Genomic DNA, 13831 nt, shown 5'->3' on the forward strand with positions numbered 1-13831 from the left:
GAGACACAGAATCTGAAGCAGCCTGCAGGCTCTGAGCAAGCGGTCAGCACAGAGCCTGACACAGGGCTCAAACCCACAAACTGTGAGATCATGACCTGAGCCCAAGTCGGACTCTCAACCAACTGAGCCACCCAGGCGCCTCCCCCCCTCAATTCTTTATATCAGTATGGACTCCTGTATATTTCCTTTAGACTTTGGGTAATGTTTACTTTGTTGCTCAAGTTGTTCCAGCTTGGCTCTTAGGAGTTCTGTCAGGTTGGCTCCTCTGTCTCTTTGATATATCCCCATCCTTTTGATTTTTGAACACTTCCATACTTCCTGGTAAGAATGTGGGAAAGTTGATCTGGGCCCAACCTGTGTATTTCTAGCACTAGAATCTGCCTCTTCTCCAAAGAGCACCAGTCCCTTTTATTGGGGAATGGTTTGCAGTGCAACTTAGAAACCAGTATTTGGGTACTGGATTTGCTCATTGCTACTAGAGGATTCATTCTGCTAGATCCTCCCAGCAAACAGAGCTAGGAAATATGTATGTATATTAACCCATGTACATGTACGTCTCTATAATGATTTCTGTGTGTGCATATATATTAAGCTGAACATGAGTTCTTACTAATGTCTTCCCTTGAATTATGTACCACAGGGCATGTATTTAGATTTTAAGAATGGCATTTTCCCTATCCATAGAATAGATTCATAAAAAAACGAAAACAAAAAGAAAACCCCAAGACTAGCTTTCTGCAGCTCTCTGCAAGAAACCTAAGACTGATATTTTTGAATAAAACTATATTGCCTTTAAATGCCACCTATGTCTTTAAAATCTTTTGATGCACCTCTTCCAGGGACAGATATGGCTGTATTCATTTCATAGGTGGAAAAACTGAGGCACAGAGAAGCTCTAAGGAAGAAAGAATTGTAATAATGAGGACAAAAGTAAGTTATACACATCTGGAACCGGCATTCCTTCAATGAACCCATAGACTATACTAGTAATATTAATTAAAATGTTGTTTTATTAACTTTATAACTAATTCTCCCTAAAATGAAAAAGTGGTATTTCTGTCAGTATATATAGAAGCACAAGATTGTCGGGAAATCAAAATGTACGTTATTTTATCCTGTACATAACGATAACATCTAACAAAGTGGAGACCATGGAGTCTATCAAAACAACTGTTTAGGAGGCTGGCTTCAGTAAATTTGGGGTAGAATGAAACCTGTTAGGTAAGATCTTCCCACATGTATCTCATTGCATTATTCAAATTCACAGATATTACTTATAATGTTTTCATTCAGGTCTTGTGTAATATATAACTCAGGACTGGTTAAAGTGATTGAATAGCCCCCTTCGTTTGCAGTTTTTCCTCACTGCTTCACCTTACAAAACCAGCCATCTGCTCAAGTCATAAATAAAAGCAAGAATGAGTCAGTGTAACCAGTATACAAAAATGATTAATAAAAATAGTGTCTCTTTGCAATAGTGATATATACAAGCAATAGTGATATATACAAGCAATAGTGATGTTAGGCTTTTCTGCCTCAGGTTTATAGGTTTCGAAGAACATTTTTCAAAGGTTCCCTGCAGACAACTTTACAAACATTTTTTGTTGGCTTTCAGCTTAGTATAGGAATCACGATTATAGAAATCTAATATATCTGTGATTTATATAGGGAAAATCAAGTTTAGTGGGGTAAGTTGAAAAAAAAATGACCAAAATTTGAGAATTATCTCTGAATTTTATTCCATATACTTCATTTCTAGCATAGGTGACAATTAGCTAAGACCTTTCAGTAAGTTCTATGAAAGTGACATTTAAGCCATCCTGTCAGTTAACTTTCATCTGTAATGCATCTTAATTATTTTAATAATATGGATTTGTTTTCAGTTCTTTTTCTTCTTTGAGAAGGTGGCATTGGTAGGATTCTAATTAGTCTATGTCAGTGGTTTTCAAACATGAGCGAGAAGCAGAATCATTGGATTCTGGCATTAAAACATGTGCTGGACCCCACCCAGGCTCTCCTATTCAAGAGATCTGATTCTGTAGGTCCCAGGAGTTTGCATTTCTAGTAAGTTCCCTGATGTCGATACTGCTGCTTCAGAGACCATGGTGTGATCTCTAAAAATGTACTGAAAGCTTACTGTGAGCCAGGTACTAGTCTAGGAGTTTGACAGTTACTGTCTCCAAAACTTGAGTAAGCTTGGTTCCCATTTTACAGATGAGAATTTGAAGCTGAGAGAGGTTAAATTGATTTACTTATGCAATGTCTTACAGCTAAGAAAATGGTGGAGCCAGGGTTAGAGTCTAGGCAGCCTGTTTTCCAATCCTAGGCACTCATTTTATTGGGATAGCTATTGCTTTAAAAGGCTAAAATTACACATTTAGAATTCTGAAATAAGTATCCCAAAATGCTTTGTGTCTTAGGATAGACAAAATCTTACTTTAAAACATAACCACATACATATGCTATAAAAAGTAATACAATATTCTGAGATAAGATACTTAGGGGGAAAAATAAAACATTCCTTTTATCTTCACCTTTCAGATAAGTGGAAAGTCAGCTAACTGGGTTTCCACATCTATGGGGGGGGGGAGTGTTTTCAGGACTCAAGCAGAGGAGACCCTGAAAATTGGGCAAAAGGACAGGAAGTTCTGGTGGTCAGATAACACATTCAAACTGGATAAAGTCCAGAGTGCAAATGCTGAAACCCTGGATCTCATTCAATGGATAAATATTTACTGAGCACCTCCTACATGCTAAGCAACTGTTTCCTCTAATGGGGAAACCAAAAGAAGGCCAATCTTGCTTTCAGTGAGCTAAAAATGGTGGTAACAAAAATAGTTTGAGCTCTTCACAAGCCAGGCACTGTTTTAAGTAGTCATGATGAAGGAGCATAAGGCAGGTTGAGGGCAAAATACAAGCTAGCACCCCCACCCCCAGATGGGATATGTGTGATATTCCTCAGACACTCTTGGATGCTCAAGAACAGAGGAAAGGAAAGAAAAATGGTTAACTGATAGAAATCACAGTCATATAGGACATGGGTCTCCAGTTTACAAATATCTTAGTAAATTGCAAGAAAAAGGCAATTTCCTTTATGATTTTATTTTATATTTGAGAGAGTGTGAGTGGGGAAGGGGCAGAGAGAGACCGTGAGGCAGAATCCAAAGCAGCCTCCAGGCTCTGAGCTGCCAGCACAGCCCAATGCAGGGCTCGAACTCACATACCTCCAGATCATGACCGGAGTGGAAATTGGATGCTTAACTGACTGAGCCACCCAAGTGCCCTAAGAGAAAGGCAATCTTGTCAATAGCCTAATCTCCAGAAACCTATAGACTCAGTTTCTTGCAGCCCCAACCACCCATAATGATGTGGGGAACAAAGGCAAGAAGGAAATGGCAGGTAAAATTAAATTTCCTTATAATCTGCAGCCCAGTGACAGATACTTGAGGCTGGCAGAGTTAAATGTTTCTCCAGGAACTCCCTACTGTCTTAAAGTTAATACTTTGCTAGAGGGAAAGACAACCTTAGCTTGGTAATAGCAAGCCCTCATGTATTTTAGCAAGTCCTCTTTAGCATATCTAAGTCCCTCTGGAGGGGGCCCTTTTGTCTTTACCTCCTCCAATTCCCTAGTATATAACCAGTTACCTGGCACAACCCCAGTGCACGCAGCAATTCCTGCTCATGGGTCCTGTCCCTGTGCTTTAATAAAACCACCTTTTTGCACCAAAGATGTCTCCAAGAATTCTTTCTTGGTCGTAGGCTCCACACCATCCCACCATCACCCCAAAACTTCATGGGTCATTTTAGTTAATCGCCACAACAACCGTACAAGGCTTTGAGTGATACCCTATATCTTAACTACAGAGTAAGTTACTAAAACAGATTTCTGAAATATTTTGCACACACAATGAAATGAACAGTAAATGGCATTGGGTGAGAAAAATCCTCTGATTTCATATTCTAGTTAATGACCAAGCACACGTGGGAAAAGTTATCAAGTTGGATTTTAATTTTTCTCTCCCAAATAGGGTAATATTTATTGAAGACGGATCCCTTATACTTAAGTATCCCTTATGTTATTTTAATGTATTAAAAATGGTACTTTAACACATTTTCCCCGCAGTCTGAAGTTAGTTACTTTTTAAATGACAAGACCCAGAGAAATGACAAAAGATGAGGCCACCTTTTAATCCGATTTTAGAGCTGCTCTTTGAAATTTTTTTTTTTTTCAACGTTTATTTATTTTTGGGACAGAGAGAGACAGAGCATGAACGGGGGAGGGGCAGAGAGAGAGGGAGACACAGAATCGGAAACAGGCTCCAGGCTCCGAGCCATCAGCCCAGAGCCGACGCGGGGCTCGAACTCCCGGACCGCGAGATCGTGACCTGGCTGAAGTCGGACGCTTAACCGACTGCGCCACCCAGGCGCCCCTAGAGCTGCTCTTTGAAGCAAATTCACACAACAGCCAACCGAAGGAGGAGCTCAGTTCAATGCAACATTGAGCACCCGGTGGCGCTCAGTTAGCGCACTGTTTGTCGGTGAGGACTACACACATAGACCCCAAAGTTCCGCCTCCGAAGTTATGATCGCTTCCCCGAATTAGCTCTACCTATGAAAACCGGATTTAAAAATCCCAGGGTTGCCTCTCGTTTACTCTGTCCCCAAACCCCCAAGCAAACAGCGTTTAAAAGAAATCATTACAGTCCTATAACATAACTCGCACTGGGGAAGGACTAAACGGGAAGCCGGAAAACGCGACCCCCACCCCCTGGGAGGCAGGCGGGAGAAGCAAACACTGGGGGCGGGGACTGCGAACCTCGGTTCTCCGCAGGTGCCGGGAAACCACCTGCGGCTTCCCTATTCGGGCCCGCCGTGTGTCCTCGGGGTGCCAACCGCATTTCCCCAGAGCTGGCTCGTCTCCAGGCGCCAGGCGGACGAGACCGCGTCCCTGGGCCTTCCCCGCGCGCTCTGGTCGCCCCGAGCTCGGGAGTGGGGGCAGGAGCCTGAGCTCGGCGGGCGGGAGGCTCCGAGCGCAGACGCGGCCCCCACCCCCTCCCGGGAGCGGACGGGCGGGCTGGGGCGGAGGAAGGGGCGGGGGCTGCGGGCCCCTGGATGCAGGAAGCTGAGTCTTTCCCGGGAGCCTGCTCTGCGGGCTGGGACACTATGACTTCGGCGCCGGGGCTCAGCGGGGCTCGCCCTGCAGGTAGGCCCGCGGGTGCCGAGGGGGCGCGGGGCAGCTTCCCCAGCGGGGCGCGCGGGCGGGGGCGGGGATGCGGGAGCTGGGCCGCCGGAAAGAGTTGCGGGTCTTGGAGGGAAGCGCGCAAGTCCGGTGGGGGCAGCTTGTTAAATGCCTTCTGGTCCAGAAAACCGGCCCGGGCCTCCGTGCGGGGTCGCCGCCGCCTCAGGGCCGCCCGGGGTAGCGGCGCCCGGCGCTGGGTCGTGCCCGCTCCGCCTTTGTCCTCCGGACAGTTCTTTCTTGCCGGGCGTCGGGCCATTTAAACCTTGGGAGGCTGGGCGGCTGCTGGCACCTCCCGCGCCTGGGTTTTTTGAAAGTTGACTTTTGGAAGTTGGATCTGGTTTTGTGTTCTCCTGAGTAAAAAGTAAAAGGAAGTGGTTGCGTGCATAATAATGGAAGCATAAGCAGCCCGCGGGAGCGCCCTACCGGAGTCCCCCACAGGAGCCCCTGGTTATGCCCTGACTTGAGCTGGGGACAAAAACCGGGCCTTGGCTGCCTGTGCAGCCCCAGTGCCTCTCCCGCAGCCAGGGCCGTTTGTGGGTTTGGGTTGAAACCACATCTTTCTCTACAGTCAACTGCTAAATGTGTACTATAGAACTTTCTTCCCTGTCACTTACTAATTATATCACTGATAGCTGAAGAAACTTCGAGCCTGGCCATAGTAAAATAAAAGGGGGTTGGGGGGAAGGAAGGAAGGAAAGGTTGAAACTCTAGAAGTTGATGCACAGTGCCTTTATTTCAGAGCTTTTTATTCGTTGCTGCACAAAACCAGGCTTGCCCCAGAGGCAAGTTGTAGGAAGTTCAGGGAGTGGCCCTTGCCCTGGACGGACAGTGCAGGGTCCGGTGGCCACTCCCATTCTGAGGGGTGGGGAGCAGGGGCAGGGTTCCGGGATGCCGTCCACTTCCCCCTCCATTCTCATCCCATTGCTTTCCTTCTCCGTCCTGCGTCCTTCCTTTTTTTGCCGTCTCACCCCCTTTTTCACTGTGTTCTAGGCCTGACGTGGTTTACTCAGTACAGGACTATTAAACAGATACTTGATATGGGTAGATTTTCATAGATACTGCGGGGAATGATGGCGATGACCGTAGATACTGGAGAAGTTTGGAAAAACGAACACTTCGTTTAGGAAGGTAGATGTTTTCTCTAGTTGGAGGGGGTTAGCATGGCGACCTGAGTGCAGAGACGTGAGTCTGTAGGGGGACCCGGCTTTCAATCCCACTCCACAGCACGGACCTGGGACAAGCCTGACGCACTGGCTGCCTCTTGGGCTGTGGAGCTGAGGCAGAGAAAGCATCTAACGTGCTGGGCCACCAACAAATAGTGGCTGGTAGGGGAAAAAAAAACGAGTGATTAGGTTGGTAAAAATTAAACTGATTTAAGGGGCAGAGAGGTGGTGGCCGCATCATGGTGGAAAGGAAAATTGCCTACATCAGAGGCAAGGAGAAATGAAAAGAGGACAAGAGTCCAGTTTGATGACGGACCCATTTTTGATAGATTGCAGATGCACGGGAGTGTGCAAGTCTATTATATAGAGCATCTCCATTAAAAATTTCTCCATGTTGACAGAGCCATTTACCCTTTTAGGCAGGCAACTTGTGTTCCTGCAGTGTAATGACACTTGTTAAAGTGTGCCCTTCCTGAAAATTTGTCTGCTTAGGACATACCGCCTGAGTCCCGATGTGTTTTCTGTGGCACCTGGGTAAAATTTATCAACTCCAGTAATGTATCGAACTTAGATTCTAATGTGTGTGCCGATCGCTTTCAGTGAACAAGTAGCCAGAACAGAATGGCAGCTGGACCTGATCCATAACTGGGGGTGCAGGATGCAGGGCGCACATTTATATTGGAGCAGGGTTTGAGCTGGCAAGGGTCTGAAGTAAAGTTCTCAGACCGTTTCCTTCTGTGTCAGTATTCACAGTAAAACACTTTTGGAAGATCCCTCAGAGATTGCCAAATCTGTTGACTTTGAAACGTTATGTTTTAAAAGACTGATTGATTGATTGATTGATTGATTGGGGGGGAGGGGAACGGGCAGAGAGAGAATCCCATGCAGGCTCCGCACTGTCAATACAGAGCCTGACGCAGGGTTTGAACTCACGAACCTCGAGATCGTGACCTGAGCCGAAATCAAGAGTTGGACACTTAACTGACTGAGCCACCACCCAGGCGCCCTGAAACAATGTTGTTTTAAGTTATCTTGAGTTGCTTAAAACTGGCTGTCTTTCCTAAATCTGTGGGTCATGTCTAAGCAGAAGGCAGTATTTGAGACAACCCAGATGCACAGCTTAGATACCTAGCCGGGAGGAACGGCACAGTTCCTTCCTTAGACTATAAACAATGAACTTTAAGGACCCGATCGAGTACACATCTCCAGTGCCTTCACCCTCCATGACTTGAGTTAGTTTGGTGACGGGGCCATTTGCCACAGCTTCCACCCTCTGTCTGCCCTTTGAGCGGCCTGACGCTCACTAACCGATGAGCAAAAGCTGGAAGAGGTGAGCTGCTGGGCCTGCTATGTTGCGCACCGTGGTAAGAGATCTGTGCTTCCCAAATTGTGCAGCTTCCCAGGGAGTGAATGGGGCGATTGTCCTTCACGTAGAGATGGAATGTGTTTAGTTTGAGTTGTGTTGTTTCTTTATTGTGTAATTGATTTGAAGGAGGTGAGGCCATTAAAAGGAGGTAGATCCTGGAGTGCATTTGAAAATGGAAGGTGAGAAAATTCCTGAGCCTTAGTAGAGCAGTGTGGGGAGCAGGAAGTAATCCCCGTTGACAGGGTGTGAGGTGGGAAGTGTTGAGGGCACAGCAGTGTGTGGAGGCGGAAGTATTCCAGGTAGAACAATGTGTGGAGTAAAAAGTATCCCGAGTGGAGCAGTGTGTTCGTAGGCAGTATCCCCAGGTAGAGGGGAGGCTTAGTAGGAAGTGTCCCTGGTGGAGCAGTGTATAAAGTCACCCCCTAGAACACTGTGGTGTAGGAAGTACTCCGTGTATGGAGCACAGAGTATCTCGATAGGACGCATACCAGCAGAAGCCTGTGGAATAGGAAGACTATTTGGTGGAGCAGTGTGTGAAGTAGGAAGCCCCCCCTTCTCCCCTCCCCCCACCCCCGGAAGCGCCGTGTGCAGGACGAGGCTCGCTCAGGTGCAGGTGCAGCAACAGCTAGGAGGAAACATCTGGGCAGAGAGGTGTGTGCCAAGGAAGCTGTCCTTAGATAGAGCCCGGTTTTGGCAGGAAGTGGTTCACGTCGGGCAAGGTGTGGAGTAGGAAGTATCCCAGGTAAGGCAGAATGGGAGAAAACATCCTGGGTAGCATGCAGAGCGTGCTCTCCCCTAGAGAGCGGCGGGTAGTATGGAAGTTTCTGCGTAAAGCAGTTTGTGGAGTAGGAAGCGTAGGACGTAACCTCCGGTGAGCAGTGTGCGGAATAGGAAGTGTCTCCAGTAGGAAAGTATGGAGAGAAGGAATCGGGGAGTGAAGTGGAGCTACCCCCCATACAGCAGTATGACTGGTATGACTGGTGTCTGGAGTAGGAAACCTTCTGGGTAGAGTAGTTGTTGGAGTAAGAAGAGTAGAACATACTCCTGGTAGAGTAGTATGTGGAGCAAGTAGGATGTGTCCTGGGTAGGTAAACGTGTGAGTGGTACCCCAGTAAGCAGTGTAGGAGACGCCAGGTACCTGGTAGAGCCTGTGGTGCGTGGGTGATGATAGGTCACCCGGAGAGCAGGGTGTGGAATAGGGGGTGTCCCCTAGAGAGCAGGCTGGAGTTGGGAGATATCCTAGTAGGGTCTTCAGGGTGGCTCAGTCGGTTGAGCATCGGACTCTCTTCAGCTCAGATATGATCTCATGGTTCGTGGGCTCCACGCTGAAGGCGCAGAGCCTGTTTGGGACTCTACCTCTCTCTGCCCCTCCCCCACTCACGTTCTCTCTCTCTCTCTCTCTCTCTTCAATTTTTATTTTTTATTTTTTAAGGAGGTATCCAAATAGAACAGTGCATGGAATAGGAAGGAAACCAGGTGAGCTGGCGGGGTGGGGGGATACATTAGGGAGGCTGCTCTTTACTCCTAAGCTCTGGTATAAAAATCAAATCACCTTGTTAAAAATGCAGATTTCTCCCTCTCCTGGCATCCTGATTCTATAAATCAGGGTTAGGACCCAGGAATGTGCATTTTATCACCCAGGCCAGGAATTGATGCAAAGGCTGAGGAAAGCAGATGAGGGTCTGTCGGACAGCAGGAGGGCCTTCGTGGGGTCCTCACTAGGTCTGGATACTGGGGGAATTCCAGGAGGAATCGGCTGAAAGTGAGTGGTAAAGGGCACAGAATTGAATGCCAGCCTCACCCTCATCTCAGGGCCGATTTCTATCAGGGAGGAGGTGTGAAGGTAGAACAATCTGGTGTCCGGAAGAGAAGGGAACAGGACCCTCCTGGATAGAAGGGGTGGGTGGGAGGGTCTGTTGTGTTTCCTTCAGTGACGTCGGTGGAGAGGAGCATCTTGCTATAGTGTTCATATTTGTTTATTCATTACTTTCCTTCCCCTCTGGGCTAAGTTTATCAGGCAGAAACACAGTTATGGGTGTATGGGCCTGTATTGTAGAAGATGCTAGACCCGTTGTGCCCTATAGTACAGAAGCCACCAGCCACCATGGTTATTTAAGTTGAAATGAAAAGCTGAGTTCCTTAGCTGTACTAGCCCTGTTTCAAGTGCTGGACAGCCACATGTGGTCCATGGCTAGCATATGGGACAGCACAGGTACAGAACCATTCTGTCATCACAGACAGTTCAGCTGCACAGCACTGTTCCAGCGAGTAGAGAAGGACGCAGTGAAAGGTGGTCCAGAGGGTGGGGAAGTCTGAGCATGGGTCGAGAGCAGAGGGTTCTCCATCACATGATGGGTTGTAAGTGCAAATAAATCATTTGGGAGACCCAAAGTTTAAACTCTTACCCTTGCTCCTTCCCTTTCCCCACCCCAGACTTCTACCGTTTCTGTTTCAGAGGGGGATCCGGTATTAACCAGACGCCGTGTTTTGGTTTTCCTGTGTTTTTAATTCCTTTTCGGTTTTAGAGAATATCTGCAAAAACATTTTCCGCTAAACGATTCCGTATCTCATTTGTGCTCCACATCACAGAACCGTGTTACTGCAGGTATATTTTGCATGAATGCATTTGCATAATGTTTCCTCCATTTATCTTGATAATATTCTTTTCTGTTTTGCAAATAAGAGTTCTGGGTGAGAAAGAATTGAGCTGTTAATTTATGGTTCATTTATCTATTAAGTTCCCTTCCTTTTCCTTTCCTTTTCATATACTTTTGACTTTTAAACTAAGCAAAACCAGAGAAGGGTTCACAGTGTGGGAGTCCCGCTGTGTGTTACAAGTCAAAGAGTAAATTAACCAAATTCAATTTTTTAAATAGGTGTGGAGGAAAACATGACCGAAACAGATGCCTTCTATATGAGGTAAAAACGTGCTGTTGCCTGACAAACGTCTCTTCCTTTGCTGGTCAAGATCAGTCTGTAAGCAGCAAGAATGGCCCCGGGGAAGCAGCAGAGCAGAGAATGGCGAGTGTTAGCGCTGGGAGAGCTAACTTGTAGAGCCTCGGGTTGGCCGCTGCCCCTGGTCGAGGTTCAGGACCTACAGTGATGTCCAAAGTACTTAGCAACGGGTGTGGCATGGGCCCTGGAGCCAGAGCCGGGCCTGGGCAGGCTGTTGTCCCTGGTTCCTGGAGAAAAGACATCCCTGGGGTGACTGGGGGTGGGGAGCTCCAGGTAGCTGCTGTTTACCCATCAGTACAGAAATATTTGTCAGGCTTTCCCAGTGCACACCAGTATCATGTCACCCTGGCAAAGGAGGAGGAAACAGGAGCCCTCTGTCTACCCTACCCATTGATCTTGGGCTTGCAGGAGCTCATTATTTAATATGACATAGTGATTGTTGTTTATAAACTTTTTGTTAACAGTGAAACATTTGATCCGGCAGAAAAGTACAAAATGGATCACAAGAGGAGAGGAATCGCTTTAATCTTCAATCATGAGAGGTTCTCCTGGCGTTTAACACTGCCAGAAAGGCGGGGCACCAGCGCAGACAGAGACAATCTTAGGCGCAGGTAATAGTTGTTGTGTTTTTTTTTTTTTAATGTTTATATTTGAAAGTGAGCAGGGTAGGGGCAGAGAGGGAGAGAATCCCAAGCAGGCTCTGTGCTGTCAGCACAATTCCCAGTGTGGGGCTCGAACTCACAAACCATGAGATCATGACCTGAGCTGAAATCAAGAGTGGCTTAAGTGACTGAGCCACCCCAGGTGCCCCACAGGTGCTAGTTTTATCCACACGTCAAGATGATGACCTATTTAATAAAATGACACTCACCAAAACGTGTCCACACTGATGAAATAGAGTATCAGGATGAGACTCATTTGGGCACAGCATCCCTTGAGAACTTGCCTGAATTTTCTTCCTAACCTTGTTCTATTAGATGTAAGCAGGCTTTGATTCGTTACATATATATTTACATTGCTGTATCCTAACTTGAATCAGCTTTCAGTATGAGTAAATCCTTTCCTGCTGTGGGTGAGCAAGGAGAACTATCATTGTCATATTTCACTTTTTCTTCCCCCCTCCAAAGAAAAGTCAACTTAGAGGTCATAAAAACACGTATAGATTCCTCAGGGAAATAGGGGTATATGACGACTTTGAGCAGCTCATAAGCTAATACCCAGTTTGTCACCAGGTTTTCAGAGCTAGGATTTGAAGTGAAATGCTTTAATGATCTGAAAGCAGAGGAGCTCCTGCTCACAATCCATGAGGGTAAGTAGTTTTCCTGTTCGTCTTCTGAGGGGATGGATTGCTTCAGTTACCCTCTCTAGAATCCAGATAATTAACTATGCTGGAAAAATGTCTGACCAACTACTTTAGCATGGGTTACAGGTTTCGGTTGTACCTCTTTGCTTATGTGTTACTACTGGATTCAGAGACTCTTCCAAAGGATTTTGCCTCTGAATTTATATGTAGCATACCACCCGCTAACAGGCTGTCATTCCAGAAATGAATGAATCAAGTCTAAACTGCAAACACTACAGATGCTGGGCAGTCAGGTGTTAATTGACTCCTTCCATACCCAGGTTTTTTTACTGGCTTCAACAAACTGGATTTACAAAACAAAAACTGGATTTATATATATTGTCTCTAAATTTCTGCATCACTATGCAGTAGGTATTTTAACAACTTATGTTTATAATAATTACTGCACGCTGTGGATTTTCAAGTCATTTGCCAATGGACTATTATAATATTTACATAATTATTTAAACCTCAGCTTTTTAAAAATTGAGGTATAAATGATATGTAACATTGTATTAGTTTCAGATATACAACATAATGATTCAGTATTTGTATACATTGTAAAATGGTCACCACAGTGTCTGGTTACCATACAGAGGTACAGAAAAGCTTTTTTTTTTTTTTTTAATTCTTTTAAAATGTTTATTTATTTTTGAGACCGAGAGAGAGCATGAATGGGGGAGGGCCAGAGAGAGAGGGAGGCACAGAATCTGAAACAGGCTCCAGGCTCTGAGCTGTCAGCACAGAGCCCAACGAGGGGCTGGAACTCACGGGCCTCAAGATCGGGACCTGAGCTGAAGTCGGATGCTTAACCGACTGAGCCACCCAGGTGCCCCGAAAAGTTTTTTGTTTTTTTTTTTTTTTGTGATAAAGACTTTAAAAATTTACTTAGCAACTTTCAGATATGCAATACAGTATTCTTATAGGTGATATGCTGTACATTATATCCCCATGACTTACTGTATAATCGGAAGTCTTGTACCTTTTAACCCACTTCACCCCCATCCACCCCCCAGCAACCACCCATCTATTCTTTTTATCAGTAAGTTTGTTTTTTAAACTCCACATATGAGATTATATAGTATAGGTCTTTCTTGAATTTATTTCATTTAGCATAATGACCTCAAGATCCATCCATGTTGTTGCAAAGGCCAAGATTTCCTTTTTTATGGCTGAATAATATTCTTGCATGTGTATCTCTATATATGGAAAGGTAGATATCTATGTATATAATTTTCTTCATCCATTCATTGATGAACACTTAGGTTGTTTTCATATCTTGGCTGTTGTGCTCCAATAAACAAGGGGGCTGCAGGTATCTTTCCAAATTAGTGTTTTCATAAATACCCAGAGGTGGAATTGTTGGATCGTTTTTAATTTTTTGAGGCACCTCCATACAAGACTTCTTTAATCTGTAAGTCACTTTAATTTTAACTGGCTTCTTACCAGGTTTTCTACTTCGCTTACTCATCCGCTTTGGAGGACATGAGTCTCATGTCTTAATATTCTTTGGAAGCTGTAAGTGCTACAGACATGATGAAGCTGCTGCATTCACTGGAGGGGCAGCAGAACACAGCACTTGCTAAGTAGTAGTTGCTGGGTCTTTCCAGTCTGCTCGAAGAAGCTCTCTGCTAATTCAGAGAAACTTTTATTGATGCCACAGCAATCCCATTATATTTTCCGTGTCATTATTCTGTATTGTAGAAAAGTTAATGGAATTTGTTTAAACCCTTTGAACTTTTAATAGGTTGTTAAAAATCAGGTAC

General features: G+C 45.5%; 1 protein-coding gene across 2 annotated transcripts in view; it reads left to right on the forward strand.

Moving 5' to 3' along the window:
- PLA2G12A (phospholipase A2 group XIIA) overlaps positions 1-13831 on the forward strand; it is a 39673-nt gene that overhangs the window by 20456 nt on the left and 5386 nt on the right. The window contains exons 1-4 of one of the 2 annotated variants that reach the window (XM_030313275.1): positions 4849-5203; positions 10645-10687; positions 11188-11334; positions 11956-12032. In XM_030313275.1, the coding sequence (XP_030169135.1) occupies positions 5113-5203; positions 10645-10687; positions 11188-11334; positions 11956-12032 (358 nt within the window). In that variant the 5' untranslated portion in view covers positions 4849-5112. Of the gene's footprint in view, positions 1-4848; positions 5204-10644; positions 10688-11187; positions 11335-11955; positions 12033-13831 lie in introns of those variants that run through there. The other variant, XM_030313274.1, reaches the window with a different exon arrangement.

Source organism: Lynx canadensis, chromosome B1 (genome assembly GCF_007474595.2).
Source record: "Lynx canadensis isolate LIC74 chromosome B1, mLynCan4.pri.v2, whole genome shotgun sequence".
NCBI classification, from domain to species: Eukaryota; Metazoa; Chordata; class Mammalia; order Carnivora; family Felidae; genus Lynx; species Lynx canadensis.